This window comes from Somniosus microcephalus, chromosome 5 (assembly GCF_052327205.1).
Source record: "Somniosus microcephalus isolate GS21.2 chromosome 5, FLI_Smic_1.0, whole genome shotgun sequence".
NCBI classification, from domain to species: Eukaryota; Metazoa; Chordata; class Chondrichthyes; order Squaliformes; family Somniosidae; genus Somniosus; species Somniosus microcephalus.
Genome location: NC_140991.1, coordinates 260,834,746 through 260,848,319, shown reverse-complemented (window position 1 = coordinate 260,848,319; position 13,574 = coordinate 260,834,746). Strand labels below are relative to the sequence as shown.

Below are 13,574 nucleotides of genomic sequence, written 5' to 3'. Positions count from 1 at the left end.
CCGCGGCCTCTTGCATTGTTCCACGGAAGCTCAGCGTAAGCTTGAGGAACAGCACCTCATCTTCCGAGTAGGCAGACTCAATATCGAGTTCAACAATTTCAGATCATAACCTCGGCCTATTATATTTTTATATATTTTTTATCCACACCTTTGGTTTGTGCCTTTTCCTTTTTTCTCTCTCCCACATGGCAGCTGTCTCTCATTCTGCCAGCGCATTTCACACTTCATCTAGAGCCAGCTTCTGTCTCTTTACCTGTCCTAATACCATCTCGTCTCGTCTTGAATATCTCTTAATGTCTCTTCACCTCTCAGACCTTCCCTTTTGTTCTTTCATTCCCGCCCCCATTTCCCAGCCCCTCAAACTGGCCTTTTAATCTGTTTCATTTCCTGCTTTTTTCTCAGTTCTGAAGGGTTTCGAGCTGAAACGTTAACTCTGTTTCTCTCTCCACGGATGTTGCCTGGCCTGCTGAGTTTTTCCAGCGTTTTCTGTTGTTATTATGGTGATAAACAGTTGGATATCAGAGGAGGAGACAGAAGGATAACTGGCAGATGCAGCTGAAGAATGGGCCCATATCTGCGGAGATATCTTTTAATATAGATAAATGTAGTATAATGCACTTGGATAGAAGCAAATCCAAGCAAGTACATATCCTGCAAGGCCGAGTGCTCAAGACTGCAAGTAAGAGAAGGATTTGGATGTTACAGTGCATGAGTCACTGAAAGTCCTTGACCAGTGGTGCAAGGCTATCACAAAAATAAATTCTAGTGCAGCAGGCACATAAACCTCCTTGAACATTGCTGACACAGATTCTTGGAACCTAGGTATGAAGAGACTAAATGAAGAGTGCAGGATTTGAGTGATTTAAAACTACAAGTAGAAAAAAATGTTCTCATAAAAAGTTCACTCCAAAGCTACTGAAAACATCATTGGAAACGATGCACAACTGTCTAAATTTGGTAATAAAAGGCACCGATCAACATATTACTGTAAATTGAAAATTTCTTGGTGCAAAATGTAATGGTACTTTAGCAAACCATTAAATCAATCCAGCATTGCCAGCTTGCACCCTCATCGAAGGACCAATTAGAACCTGTAAAGGGACAGGTGCTGAAAACTGTGCCCCAAAACATAAGGAAATTGAATATAAAGTTAAATATTAATCCCAAATCACAATATATAATAATTTTCTTCACATACAAGACAAAGCATAACGCTGGTTTCCACATTCTGTATTTAGTGGGTAAACAGGTGCACTGACAGCCACTGCAGATACAAAAACAGACCCAAAATAAGAGTACACCTTACATATAAAATTGGAAATGTATACACTATAAATAAGATACCATAGTGATTTCCAGCCTAATTTAGAGGCTTAGATAACAATTACAAACTGTTCAAGCTTTGTTCTTGCTGTTTATGATATCACCTAAAGCTCTCGATTAGATTACCAATTTGTACATCACTCTTAGGTACCCATTATTCTCTACAAACTACCAACTAGCACAGTCTCCAATTTGCTGATGGAGTAATATTATTTTCAGCTCCAAAGGATTTTTCTAGAGACATATTGTAGACATATTTCTCAACATTTGTCGTGACTAAATTCCAAACATATTCAACATTAAAACATACAAACATAAAACACTGGACGTGGAAATTGGATTGGGCATTTTTAATGCTGCAAAGTTCTGGACTGCAGTAGCCAATTCCAATCGTTATTCTCTAGCAATGCATTATCGAATAAAAATAATTTTAAACACAATCTGGACTTCACTGGTTATGCACGGTTTAACAGCTGCAATGCCCAAGACCAGGTTGAGTTTGAAAAATCCAAGGTAAACTAAATTGGTACCCAGAATTATTGCGACAAATATAAACTACCGCTTTTATCCAGCAAGTGGTGCTATACAACATGATCATTTTTGCTCACAGGATATCTCTGATTTTTTTTGTCTAAAAATAATTTGGTATTGTGCCTTTTGATATAGTTTATTAAAAGCTTCACTTTCATTAAAAATAATTTTATGGTTGTAATGTTCACATCTATTTACTAACTATAGTTGAGTAATAGTGATCGCCTTTTAACATTAAAGGCAATTTAAAGAATGTCTTGCAAGATACTGAATTCCAGTAAACATGGGAAATGTTCCCAAAAATATCTGAAATTAAAAGAGTAAAAATGAACATATCTAAATTCATTGTTCTCTGTTGGCACTTTACATCAATCTAAACCAAACATTTCAAAGTGTTATGACTGTTCCATCCTCCTCAATGCCCCCTCTACTGAGAGCTAGACTATGCCTTGCCTCAGCTTTGATTGCACTCAGTGTTTGAAGTATATTTCCATTGCTTTCTCTAATGGAGCCATTGAGTGTCAGTTCCTTCTGCAGTCTCTGACTCAGATTACCACCATTTGTTCGAGAAGTGGTGAAGGATGAAGATGGCAGTTTAACTGGAATGCTCTGTGGTTCACCACAACCCTCAATAATAATGTCAGCTTCCTCATCACTTTCATCTTCAGGATTATAGTTCTGCACCACATGGGCAGAGGGTAGACTATGATGACTGGCTGTACTGTCATTGGAATGGCCAGAGCTACCAGACATACGACTGCTGCGGATGACATTGTTCCTCTGGTTCACTGGCTTTACTGTGATGATAAGGTTGTGACTGTTGGCAATCATCATGTCTGTAACTTGATCAAGAGTTTTACCCATTACTTCAATCCCATTCACCTCTAGGACTTCATCATTAACAGCAAGGAGCCCTGTACTTTCAGCTAAGCCTCCAGGCACCAGCCGCGAGATGAAGATACCTGGAACTTTTTCTAGCCCATGAGCAGTCACCCTCACACTGGTGCCATCTCGAATGTAGAATCCCAAGGGCTTTTCACACCCATGCTTGTACAGTCGGACTCTCCGGTGAGTTTCAGGCAGAATATCCACATCAATGATGGAAGAGACAGGCCTGAAGTCTTGAGGAATACTAATACTGAGGTGAACTCGTTTTCGGAGGGTATCATTACGGAGACCACCCAAAGGTTTTTTCTTTCGAGTCAGCGAATCTGTGCCAAAGAGATCGTAGTCTACCTCTTCTGAAAAAGTTGAAAAAAAAGTATTTTTCTAAATAAAGTTTTTAAATTCAACATATTGTACAGAAAAAAAACTTTATAAAAATATTAAGCACATGTTTCTATTAGATTCTGGATAAGGATGCATTTTCAATACACAAAGTTGTTTTTGAAGCTGGTTTAAACTTATTCAAATAAAATGAATTTGACTTTACTGTGTAGAGTTTTTATAATGTATTTCACTTTTTGAACAGCAATTAGAATTCACAATACAAATTAGACAAGAACATTACAATTTCAACAAACTTATCTGCTAATCAAGTTCAAACTAATTTTATGCTTTAGAAATACTGTATAGTCATACTTCTTATTGCAATTTTATACGGTTTAACTCACTCAAACCTGACCAACTTTTGTGCAGTGAAAACTCTTTAGGTTTAAGCTTTATTAGAGAAAAGAAAATCCACACACCAGATAGTCCGACACTCAATCCCCTTTTGTGATCTCGCTACTTTGGACCAGCCTGGAAGCAGATCAGGGTCACACTGGGAAAACGTGCTACTGACAGAGCATGTGGCGTACTCACCCAGTAGCACATTTTCCTTAGGCCAGGTGGATTGAATCAGCTTTTTCCCCACAGCTGACTTAAGGTTCCAAGCCTCAGGACTCATCAGAAATGAAGCCAACTAGAATTGATGCACCTCAATAGAATAGTTTTGTGTGTCCCCATTGCCTACTAGTATGGGCACTTGATCCAAAAGTCTGTGGCTCCCTTGCTCCCTTAAAATAAACAGAACCTCTTTAGGACACAACCAGCTCCCCTGTAAGATACCCTAGTTGTGTATACATATATATGTAGGATTAGGAGTTGGTTTAATCTCATATGATTGAGATTTTTGCTTTCTTTTTACTTATAATGGTGCGGATTTGTATTGTAGCTAGAAATAATGAAAAGGTTAAGTTGTTCATTCCCAGGATGCTTTAGGAATTAATGTGTCAGGCTACAATTTAGCTGACTGTGCTGTTTAGCTTCTGCTGAGGTGCATGATGTGTGATTCATGCCTGTTGACTTATTTTTGTCACCACATTATGAAACGAGATAGCCAAGACAGTCTTGAGATAGGAAGTGGGACAATAGGACAAGATGATAAACAAGTTGGCACCTGGCGTTTTGAAGGAACTCTCATTTCTGGGGGGGTCTTGTTCACAGTAACACTTGTCATGCCATAATGAATCAGCAAGGACAGTGTATGTGACTGGGGGCCTATAAAGATCTTGAGCTTTCCATAACAATTTGTAGAGAGAGTTGGGATCGAAAGGATCGATGACGGTTACATTTCTACATAGGGAAAAGTAGGGTATAATTGCATTTATTTTTCTGTATGTCTACTGCTTAAAGACATTGCAAGTGTCTGGGCTTGGTCGAACACAATAAATGGATTATGGTGCAACCATATTTGGTTTGCCAGATTTGAATTTTCTTACACCCCTCAGTCAGTAATCTACCAGAAGACCACCTAAAATGACTGATCTCGGTTGGGCAGCAAAACTGAAGATTAAAAAACGTGTTTTATAATCATATATATGTTCTTGAAACAGATAATACTTTGGGTTATACCAGAAATATTAACCTGCCTTTTCTCGGTACACATGCTAATTAATCTGCTGTGCATTTCCAGCATTTTCTGTTTTGTTTCAGGATGAAAGAGCCCATTTCTCATAGATGATTATGGGTGGTAGCTTCCCATCTACCCCATCATGCTATTCCAGCTCCATTTTATTCCAGCTCACTTATCACAATATTACTTCCAAAGTCATATCAATAAAACTGGTGCATTGCTACAACGGTCAATTTATGGAAATTTGGCTTTTCCCCTAAATTCTATGGTGATAAATTCTGTTGTGAACTTTAAGTTCTAGCTGTACCACAGCCCGAATGTACTTGTAGCATGGCCAGTACTTCGGACATGTACTTTAAAGAATTTTGCAATAGCCATACTGCAATAGTTTTACTATAAAGGCAACAATCATCAGAACTGTCTGTGGCTAAAACCATATTTCATAGATTTTAAAAAGAAAGCAAATTTGGTAGCATATTCCAGTTCCAGCTAGTTTTTTTTGGGGGGTGGGGTGGAAATCTGTTTTTAAAAACCCAAAAGTTCTTTAATTATTTACCTCCATTTATAGAATGCAACTGTTATATGTAGAATTTAAATAACATTACTTAGGCAGATAAGATTAAACAAACAAGCTGAATTCCAGAGTGGAGGAGATTTGTAAGCTTTCACATAATTACATTCCACTTTGCCCTCTACAATTCTGCCTCTGTACTTACTCTTTCCTCTGGGAATTGTGGACACTTAATTGACAGCCTTGAATATAGTTCAAAAGGACAATTACTTTCACCTATGAGTGGCAGCTAAGGAATAAAACTAGAGGACTGATGATTCAAGCAGTCTCATCCCTAGAAAACAAACGTTTTATCCAGACTCTTCTATGGGATCCGATCTTAAGAAGCAAGACCCGGACAACATCCAGGCTTGGGCTGACAAGTAACATTCGTGCCATACAATTGCCAGCCAATGACCATCTCCAACAAGAGAGAGTGCCTAACCACCTCCCCATGACATTCAATGACATTAAAAGAGCTTGCACTTGGCTCAGTTGGTGGCACCCTCACCTTTGAGTCAAAAGGTCGCAGGTGCAAGTCCCACTCCAGGGACATAAGCACAAAAATCTAGGCTGACACTCCAGTGCGGTACTGAGAGTGCGCTGCACTGTTGGAGGTGCCGTCTTTCAGATGAGACGTTAAACCGAGGCCCCGTCTGCTCTCTCAGATAGCTGTAAAAGATCCTATGGCACTATTTCGAAGAAGAGCAGAGAAGTCATTCCTGGTGTCCTAGCCAATATTTATCCCTCAATCAACATCACTAAAAACAGATTATCTGGTCATTATCACATTGCTGTTTGTGGGAGCTTGCTGTGCGCAAATTGGCTGCCGTGTTTCCTACATTCCAACAGTGAGGATACTTCAAAGGGTACTTCATTGGCTGTAAAGCACTTTGGGACGTCCAGTGGTTGTGAACGCACTATATAAATGCAAGACTTTCTTTCTTTCGTGACCTCAGGATGTCCCAAAGCGCTTGCCAGCCAATGACGTACTTTTGAAGTGTCGTCACTGTTGTAATATAGGAAACACGGCAGCCAATTTGTGCACAGCAAGGGCACACAAACAGGCAACGAGTTAATGACCAGATATTCTGTTTTAGTGGTGTTGGTCGAAGGATATCTATTAGCCAGGACACCGGGGAGAACTCCCATGATCTCCCTCAAAATAGTGCCAGTGGATTTTTTACATCTACCCAATTGGTTTAACGTCTCATCTGAAAGACGGCATCATTGACAGTGCAGCGCTCCCTCAGTACTGCATTGAAGTGTCAGCCTAGATTTTGTGCTCCAGTCTCTGGTGTGAGACTTGCTATTCTGACTGTCACCATTGACCAAAATCCTGGAACTCCATACCTAACAGCATTGTGGGAATACCATCACCACTTGGACTGCAGCAGTTCAAAAATCACCACCAACTTCTCAAGGGCAACTAAGCATCAACATTCCCTCCAGGCATTGCAGCCGCACAGCTCTCTGCTGGTCCTGCTCAGCCCGGGACTTGCTTTTCCAAGGTTAAGTTTCGCACGCGCGTGTAACAGTCAATGGGCCACGCACCCAAAAAAAATTTTTAGAGGGAACATTGTGAGACATATGCAATAAATGTAGTTATGCCCATATCCCAAGAATGAATTTTTAAAACTTAAAAATAACATTACTGAAACTTGAGATGCTATCGATTTAGCATTTTGGAGGGCTAAGGAATTACAAAAAAACTCTTTCCCCACACTGACAGCTCAAAAACATTGATGGATAGCATACAAAATCATTTCCATATAGTAGTAATTGTACTACATTGCTACCTGATATGAAGCTGTAAAACTTTGCCAAAAATTCATCCTTCCCAAACAATTTTTAATTACAGCTTTTTAGTCTCGGAGGGAGTTAGGTTCTCTTGAGCCAATTCTATTTTCCAAACTTTAATCATTCATTCCCAAGCCACTTAAATACTCCCTTTTAGCAGTAGAAATTGCTGAGCTAAGAATAAAATTGTGATTCTGCTGAATTGAAGGATGTATGGGGGGCTAAATTCGGTTGAGTTGCGCCTCCTGTTAGCGCCCTAAGAGCCTCCCGCAAAATTCAGCGGGAGGTTAGCAGCGGCGCCAACGGTTAATGCCACTGGCGATGACGTCATCGTTGTGCACAGCGCCCCGGCTGTAATATTGGGTGGCGCCCCCCGACTTACCGCCGGATGCTATGTCCGCCAGGGTCAGGGGGGCCTACCTGCGGCCAGGGCAGCGCTAGTTAAAGGGGAGGTGGCAGGCGGCCATTTTTGTTGCTGGCCGCCTGCCAGCACCTGCCCCCAGCACCCGTGAAGCCCCCCCCGTGGGGTGCTGGCTGCTCTCCGTGAGCCCGGCACTCCCGATCCCTGATGGCCCAGCTGGGCACCGGGACGCACTGCGCCAGGCCCCTCCCCTTTAACAAGGAGAGGAAGGCCTGCAGTACCACAGCGCGACTTGCCGCAGCGCCGGTGATATTGGCTCGCTGCACCCCAAGAGGGACGCGGGTGATTCCAGCAGCGCCCCTCCTCCCTCTCGGGGCGCTACCTGGGAAAATCGGCCGTGGGAGCGCTAACTTTTTCGGGGCACTAAAATTAGCGCCCTGGCGAAAGTAGCGACCCCCCCCCCCACACAATTTTTACCCCATAAACTTTAAACTTTTTCTTCCAATTCACCCCCGATACTTGCACCTTTTCTATAGCCAGTTAGTTAGTCAGTAAAGGTTCCACTCTTGTACCTCATCCAAGTGCCCATTCTTCAAGGAAACCTGAACAGCAAGTGCGAGCATGTTTTTTTTTATTCATTGATGGGATGTGGGCGTCGCTGGCTGGCTAGGCCTGCATTTAGTGCCCATCCCTAATTGCCCTTGAGAAGATGGTGGTGAGCTGCCTTCTTGAGCCACTGCAGTCCATATGGTGTAGGTACACCCACAATGCTGTTAGGAAGGGAGTTCCAGGATTTTGGCCCAGCGACAGTGAAGGAACGGCGATACAGGTCCAAGTCAGGATGGTGTGGGGCTTGGAGGGGAACTTGTAGGTGGTGATGTTCCCATGCGTCTGCTGCCCTTGTCCTTCTAAGTGGTAGAGGTCACGGGTTTGGAAGGTGCTGTTGAAGGAGCTTTGGCGAGTTGCTGCAGTGCATCTTGTAGATGGTACACACTGCAGCCACAGTGCGTCGGTGGTGGAGGGAGTGAATGTTGAAGGTGGTGGATGGAGTGCCAATCAAGTGGGCTGCTTTATCCTGAATGGTGTCGAGCTTCTTGAGTATTGTTGGAGCTGCACTCATCCAGGCAAGTGGAGAGTATTCCATCACACTCCTGACTTGTGCCTTGTAGATTTGACAGAGTTTGGAGAGGGAGAGGAGCACGAGAAAACATCATAGCAGGTCTGGATCCTATCCATACCTCATGTATGCAAGAAACACGGAGGGCTGGCAAGCAGGTACAGTGAGCAACAGGGAAGGCAAATGGCATGTTGGCCTTTATTGCAAGAGGGTTGGAGTATAAAAGAGTAAGGAAGTCTTGCTACAATTGTACAGGGCCTTGGTGAGACCACACCTGGAGTACTGTGCACAGTTTTGGTCTCCTTATCTAAGGAAGGATGTACTTGCCTTGGAGGCGGTGCAACAAAGGTTCACTAGATTGATTCCTGGGATGAGAGGGCTGTCCTATGATGAGAGATTATGTAGAATGGGCCTATACTCCCTGGAGTTTAGAAGAATGAGAGGCGATCTCATTGAAACATACAAGATTCTGAAGGGGATTGACAGGGTAGATGCTAAGAGGTTGTTTCCTCTGGCTGGAGTGTCTTAGAACTAGGGGGCATAGTCTCAGGATAAGGGGTAGGCCATTTAAGACCGAGATGAGGAGGAATTTCTTCACTCGGAGAGTTGTGAATCTTTGGATTTCTCTACCCCAGAGGGCTGTGAATTCCAGAGTCTTTGGGCAGGATTTTCATTGAGCCGTGGAGGTGGGATTGGAGGAGTGTGGGGGGCTAAAATCCTGAAATCGGGGGGCACAAACCCATCCCGCCCCCATGCCTGTTTCAAGGGAGGCGGGTACCTGACCCGCACTGGGACCCGGCCTCCCCGAGGCGGGAAGGGGATTAGTGCCAATTAACTGCCTGTTAACAGGCAGTTTTTAGCCTAATCCCTATTTTCATTCTTGAAGTGTGGGATTCCCGACAGCTCCAAACCACGCCAAGTTAGCGAGGCGGGCCGTCGGGCTGAAGGGCTTGGAGGGGTCCACATGTCCGGTGTTCAGGTGAGTGATGGGTGCGCGAGTGCAGAGGTAAGTGTGTTTGGTGTGTTTAAAGAAGTTTTACTTACCTTTACAGCCTTCCTTCCTTCAGGTCTCGGGAGTCCCTCATCTCACCGGCACAGAAAGCAGAATGGCCGCAATGTCAAAAATTGCAGCACTCAGCTTTCTGTTCCGGAGAGATCTCAATCATCCCGAGAGGAAGGCATTAACTTGGAAACAGCTGTCAAACGCTGATATTTCATCTGTTAAAAGATCTTGACAGATGAAATATCAATCTGTGACATCACCTGTTGCCGGGTGGCCCTTAATTAGCCTGCTGGGCGGGCTCAACAAGGTCAATCAAGTGAAAATCGCGTGGGTTGGCTACAGCTCGATGGAGGCGGGACTACAACCCCAAAAGTTGTAGTCCCGCCTCCTCAATGAAAATCCAGCCCTTTTGAGTATAGTCAAGGCCGAGATAGATTGATTTTTGGACTCTAGGGGAACCAAGGGATATGGAGATTGGGCGGGAAAGTGGAGTTGAGGGCGATGATCAGCCATGATCTAATTGAATGGCGGAGCAGGCTCAAGGGGCCGTATGGTCTACTCCTGCTCTTATTTCTTATGTTCTTATGTAGATGGTCATTGGATAGCAAGAATGGGAACACTGCCCAGTTGTTCCCTCCCTAGCTTAGGGACACAGCGGCCAACTGCAGCATCTTCACCACTGCCATAGCCAAGACTAGCCAGCTCAGGACAAATCTTATTGAAATGGTGATCATCCTGGGTTGTATGATTCAGTACCATACCATGAAGCACATTTACACATCAATTCACAAGGGATGCTGCTAAACACTCAACATTCAAAGGTTTTCAAAGCAATATAGGATCAAATCGCACCCTCAGGTTATACTATACAAGCAAACTTTTCAGATCACCTAGAAGTTAGTAAACTAAAAACTATAAACAGTACTACAGCACTTTTGCATTTTTTACAGAGAGCAATCTGATTAATTTGGTATTCAAATGACACATTTGCATAATTTATTCACATGCAGGAAGAGGCACTAATTTCTCACTCTACATGATCTTCATTTTAGTTCTTAATTCAGTGGCAGTCTACATTTGTATTCCTGCAGTTTGGGGAGGAACTAAAATGGGAAGAGTGTTTGCTGCTGGCCATTATGAGGAAGGCTGAACCAGCACTGATAAAATATATATTCTATTATACCAAAGTCAGGAAGCTAGAAATTTAAACTATTGAAAATTAATATATAAATGGGGATTTTCCATGACATTTTTGTAATTTTAGTATTGGGAAATGGGGCTTCAGAATATTTGGGCCAGAGGCCGTTAGCCACGGTACTGAGGAATAGGGCATGAAAATAGAAAGTGGGGGCTGGAGTACTAAAGAACGGTCTTGGTGAGGGGAGGGCAGTGAACCCAGAGCTGGAGCACTTGTGTTAGAGGTAGGAAAAGAGTGGGGGCTGTAGCACTTGAACAAGGCTTCAGTAATAGAGAAGGGGCAGAGTGGGAGCAGGAGCACATGCAGGGGGTGGGGGGGGGGGAGATAGTGGGTAGGATTAGAGGCCAGAGTGGAAGATTAACCACATGGGGCGGGTGAGATACAACAGGGAAACATCATAGCAACCAAAAGCAGGTTGAAAATATTTTGTGCCAATCTTATTACATATTAGAGGCTCATTGCTAGACTACAATCATAAAATAATAGTTACACAGAATAAAAGATTGATGCATAGATCTTCAGGTTGCAGCTGGCCATAATCTTCAGTGTAATCTGTAAGATGATTTTCAAGATGGTGAACAAAATGTTCTGGAAAGAGGTGAAAACCACTTCATATACAAACATGGGGGCTATGAAAGAGCTTAATATAGTCCAGGTTAAAATACAAATTATATAAAAAGTAGTACAAGTAATTTATATTACATCACAAATCCCAGCAAGTTTTATCAAACAAAATTAGAGCTCAGAGAAAGAGAAGGGGGGTAATTTTCATTCTGGGTACAGGTGCAAAACTGGCTGTAGTAACTTAGCTGTTCGTTTTCTGCCTGCACTCAGTGAAAATTACCCTTTTTTTGATGGGGGTGGGGTGGGGGGAAATCTAACTGCTACTCCAATGCATGACCAGCCCTGTTATTTTATACCACATGGGAGCATGGCTGTCCCATGTCGATGTTAAAATGGTCATAAATAGTGTCATCTATTAAATGTTCCCCAAGACTGTGATCTAAGCTTGGCTAAAAGTCAGTGATATTTGAGGGACACTTAACAAAAATGATCCATTTCCTAAATGAAAACCTGAAACGGGTTCTCAAAATGGTTTCCAGTTTTGTGAATACAGGAAGTTGAAAGGAGAGCAGATGGTCCCTGGGCACCTGCTGTGAGAAACCATGCTACTCCATTAACATAAACAATGTGATTTCCATTTTCAATGTTAGCGCTGTGCATATATTGGTCCGGATTTTGCGGTTGTAGTGACAGCAAAACGGTCAGCGTTTGCAGTCATTACTCGGTGAAACTGACAGCAACTACTGGCATCCATCCGCACATGCACAGTTAAACGTGGAAATCCAGAAGTTGCTGTCAGTGATTCCCTAGTGCTCCATAGTGCGCGCTGTTGATGTCACCGCGGACAGCAATCTTTAGAAATCACTGAACTGATAACGATTTAGACTTTGGAATCAAAAACACAATTTCTAAATTTGCAGATGACACCAAATTAGGGGGCATAGTCAATACTGAGGAGGACTGCAACAAATTACAGGAGGACATTAATAAACTTGCAGAATGGGCATATAATTGGCAAATGAAGTTCAACACAGATACGTGTGAGGTATTACATTTTGGTAGGAAGAATAGGGAGGTTACTTATTACTTGGAAGGTGAGAGTCTAGTTAGGGTAGAGGGACAAAGGGATCTAGGAGTACAAATACACAAATCAGTAAAGTTGCAACACAGGTTAGCAAGGCCATAACAAAAGCAAACCAAACACTAGGGTTTATTTCTAGAGGTATAGAATTGAAAAGTAGGGGAAGTTATGCTAAACCTGTATCGAACCTTGGTTAGACCACACTTCGAGTACTGCGTACAGTTCTGGTCACCATATTATTAAAAGGATATAGAGGCACTGGAGAGGGTGCAGAGAAGATTTACAAAGATGATACCAGAAATGTGAGGGTATACATATCAGGAAAGGATGAGCAGGCTGGGTTTCTTTTCTCTTGAAAAAAGGCTGAGAGGTGACCTAATAGATCTTTAAAATTATGAAAGGTTTTGATAGAATTGATAGAATGGATACAGAGAGAATGTTTCCACTTGTGGGGAAGAGCATAACCAGAGGACATCAATATAAGAGATAGTCACCAAGAAATCCAATAGGGAATTCAGAAGAAACTTCTTTACCCAGAGTGGTGAGAATGTGGAACTCGCTACCACAGGGAGTGGTTGAAGTGAAAAGTATAGATGCATTTAAGGGGAGGCTAGACAAGCATATGAGGGAGAAGGGAATAGAGGGTTATTTAGATGAGGAAAGACAGGGGGAGGCTCGAATGGAGCATAAACCCCGGCATGGACTGGTTGGGCCTAATGGCCTGTTTCTGTGCTGTACATCCTATGTAATTCTATGATGCTGTAATATCGCTGTTAAACCCCCCTCCCCCAGAACGTTAAGCCTTTTGCATGAGGCGTAACGGAGTTATTAACAGCGGTGTACTAAGTCATAACTACTGTTGAACAACTTCTCTGGCCCAGAAAAATGAATTTTATTTGTGAAATGATATATTTTACCATTATGATAAAAAAAATAGGTTATGATGATTTTTTTTAAGTTTAGGAATCATAGAATAGTACAGCACAGATGATATTTCAGCTTCTACTTTAATCGCATGCGTATGTCCCAATCTTTATTTCACTCTTTGTAAAATTTATAAAAAGTGAAGGATGATAATCAGTGCATTTCACTTCCTGGTTTGCTGTCTGTGAGAATTCAAGCTGCTTCACCTGCTTGATGACATCACTATTGCCAGACGCTGGAGATCACCTAGGACTTGGCGCCAGAATCAAACTAACATCGGGAAAGG

General features: G+C 42.6%; 1 protein-coding gene across 1 annotated transcript in view; it reads right to left on the bottom strand.

Annotated features, from left to right (window-relative positions):
* Window positions 1–1,214: 1,214 nt before the first annotated feature.
* Window positions 1,215–13,574, bottom strand: part of LOC147117681 (partitioning defective 6 homolog gamma-like) — an 86,888-nt gene continuing 74,528 nt past the window's right edge. Inside the window, exon 4 of the mRNA XM_085988869.1 lies at window positions 1,215–3,095. Coding sequence (XP_085844995.1) covers window positions 2,242–3,095 — 854 coding nt within the window. The 3' untranslated portion in view covers window positions 1,215–2,241. The remainder of the gene's footprint in view (window positions 3,096–13,574) is intronic.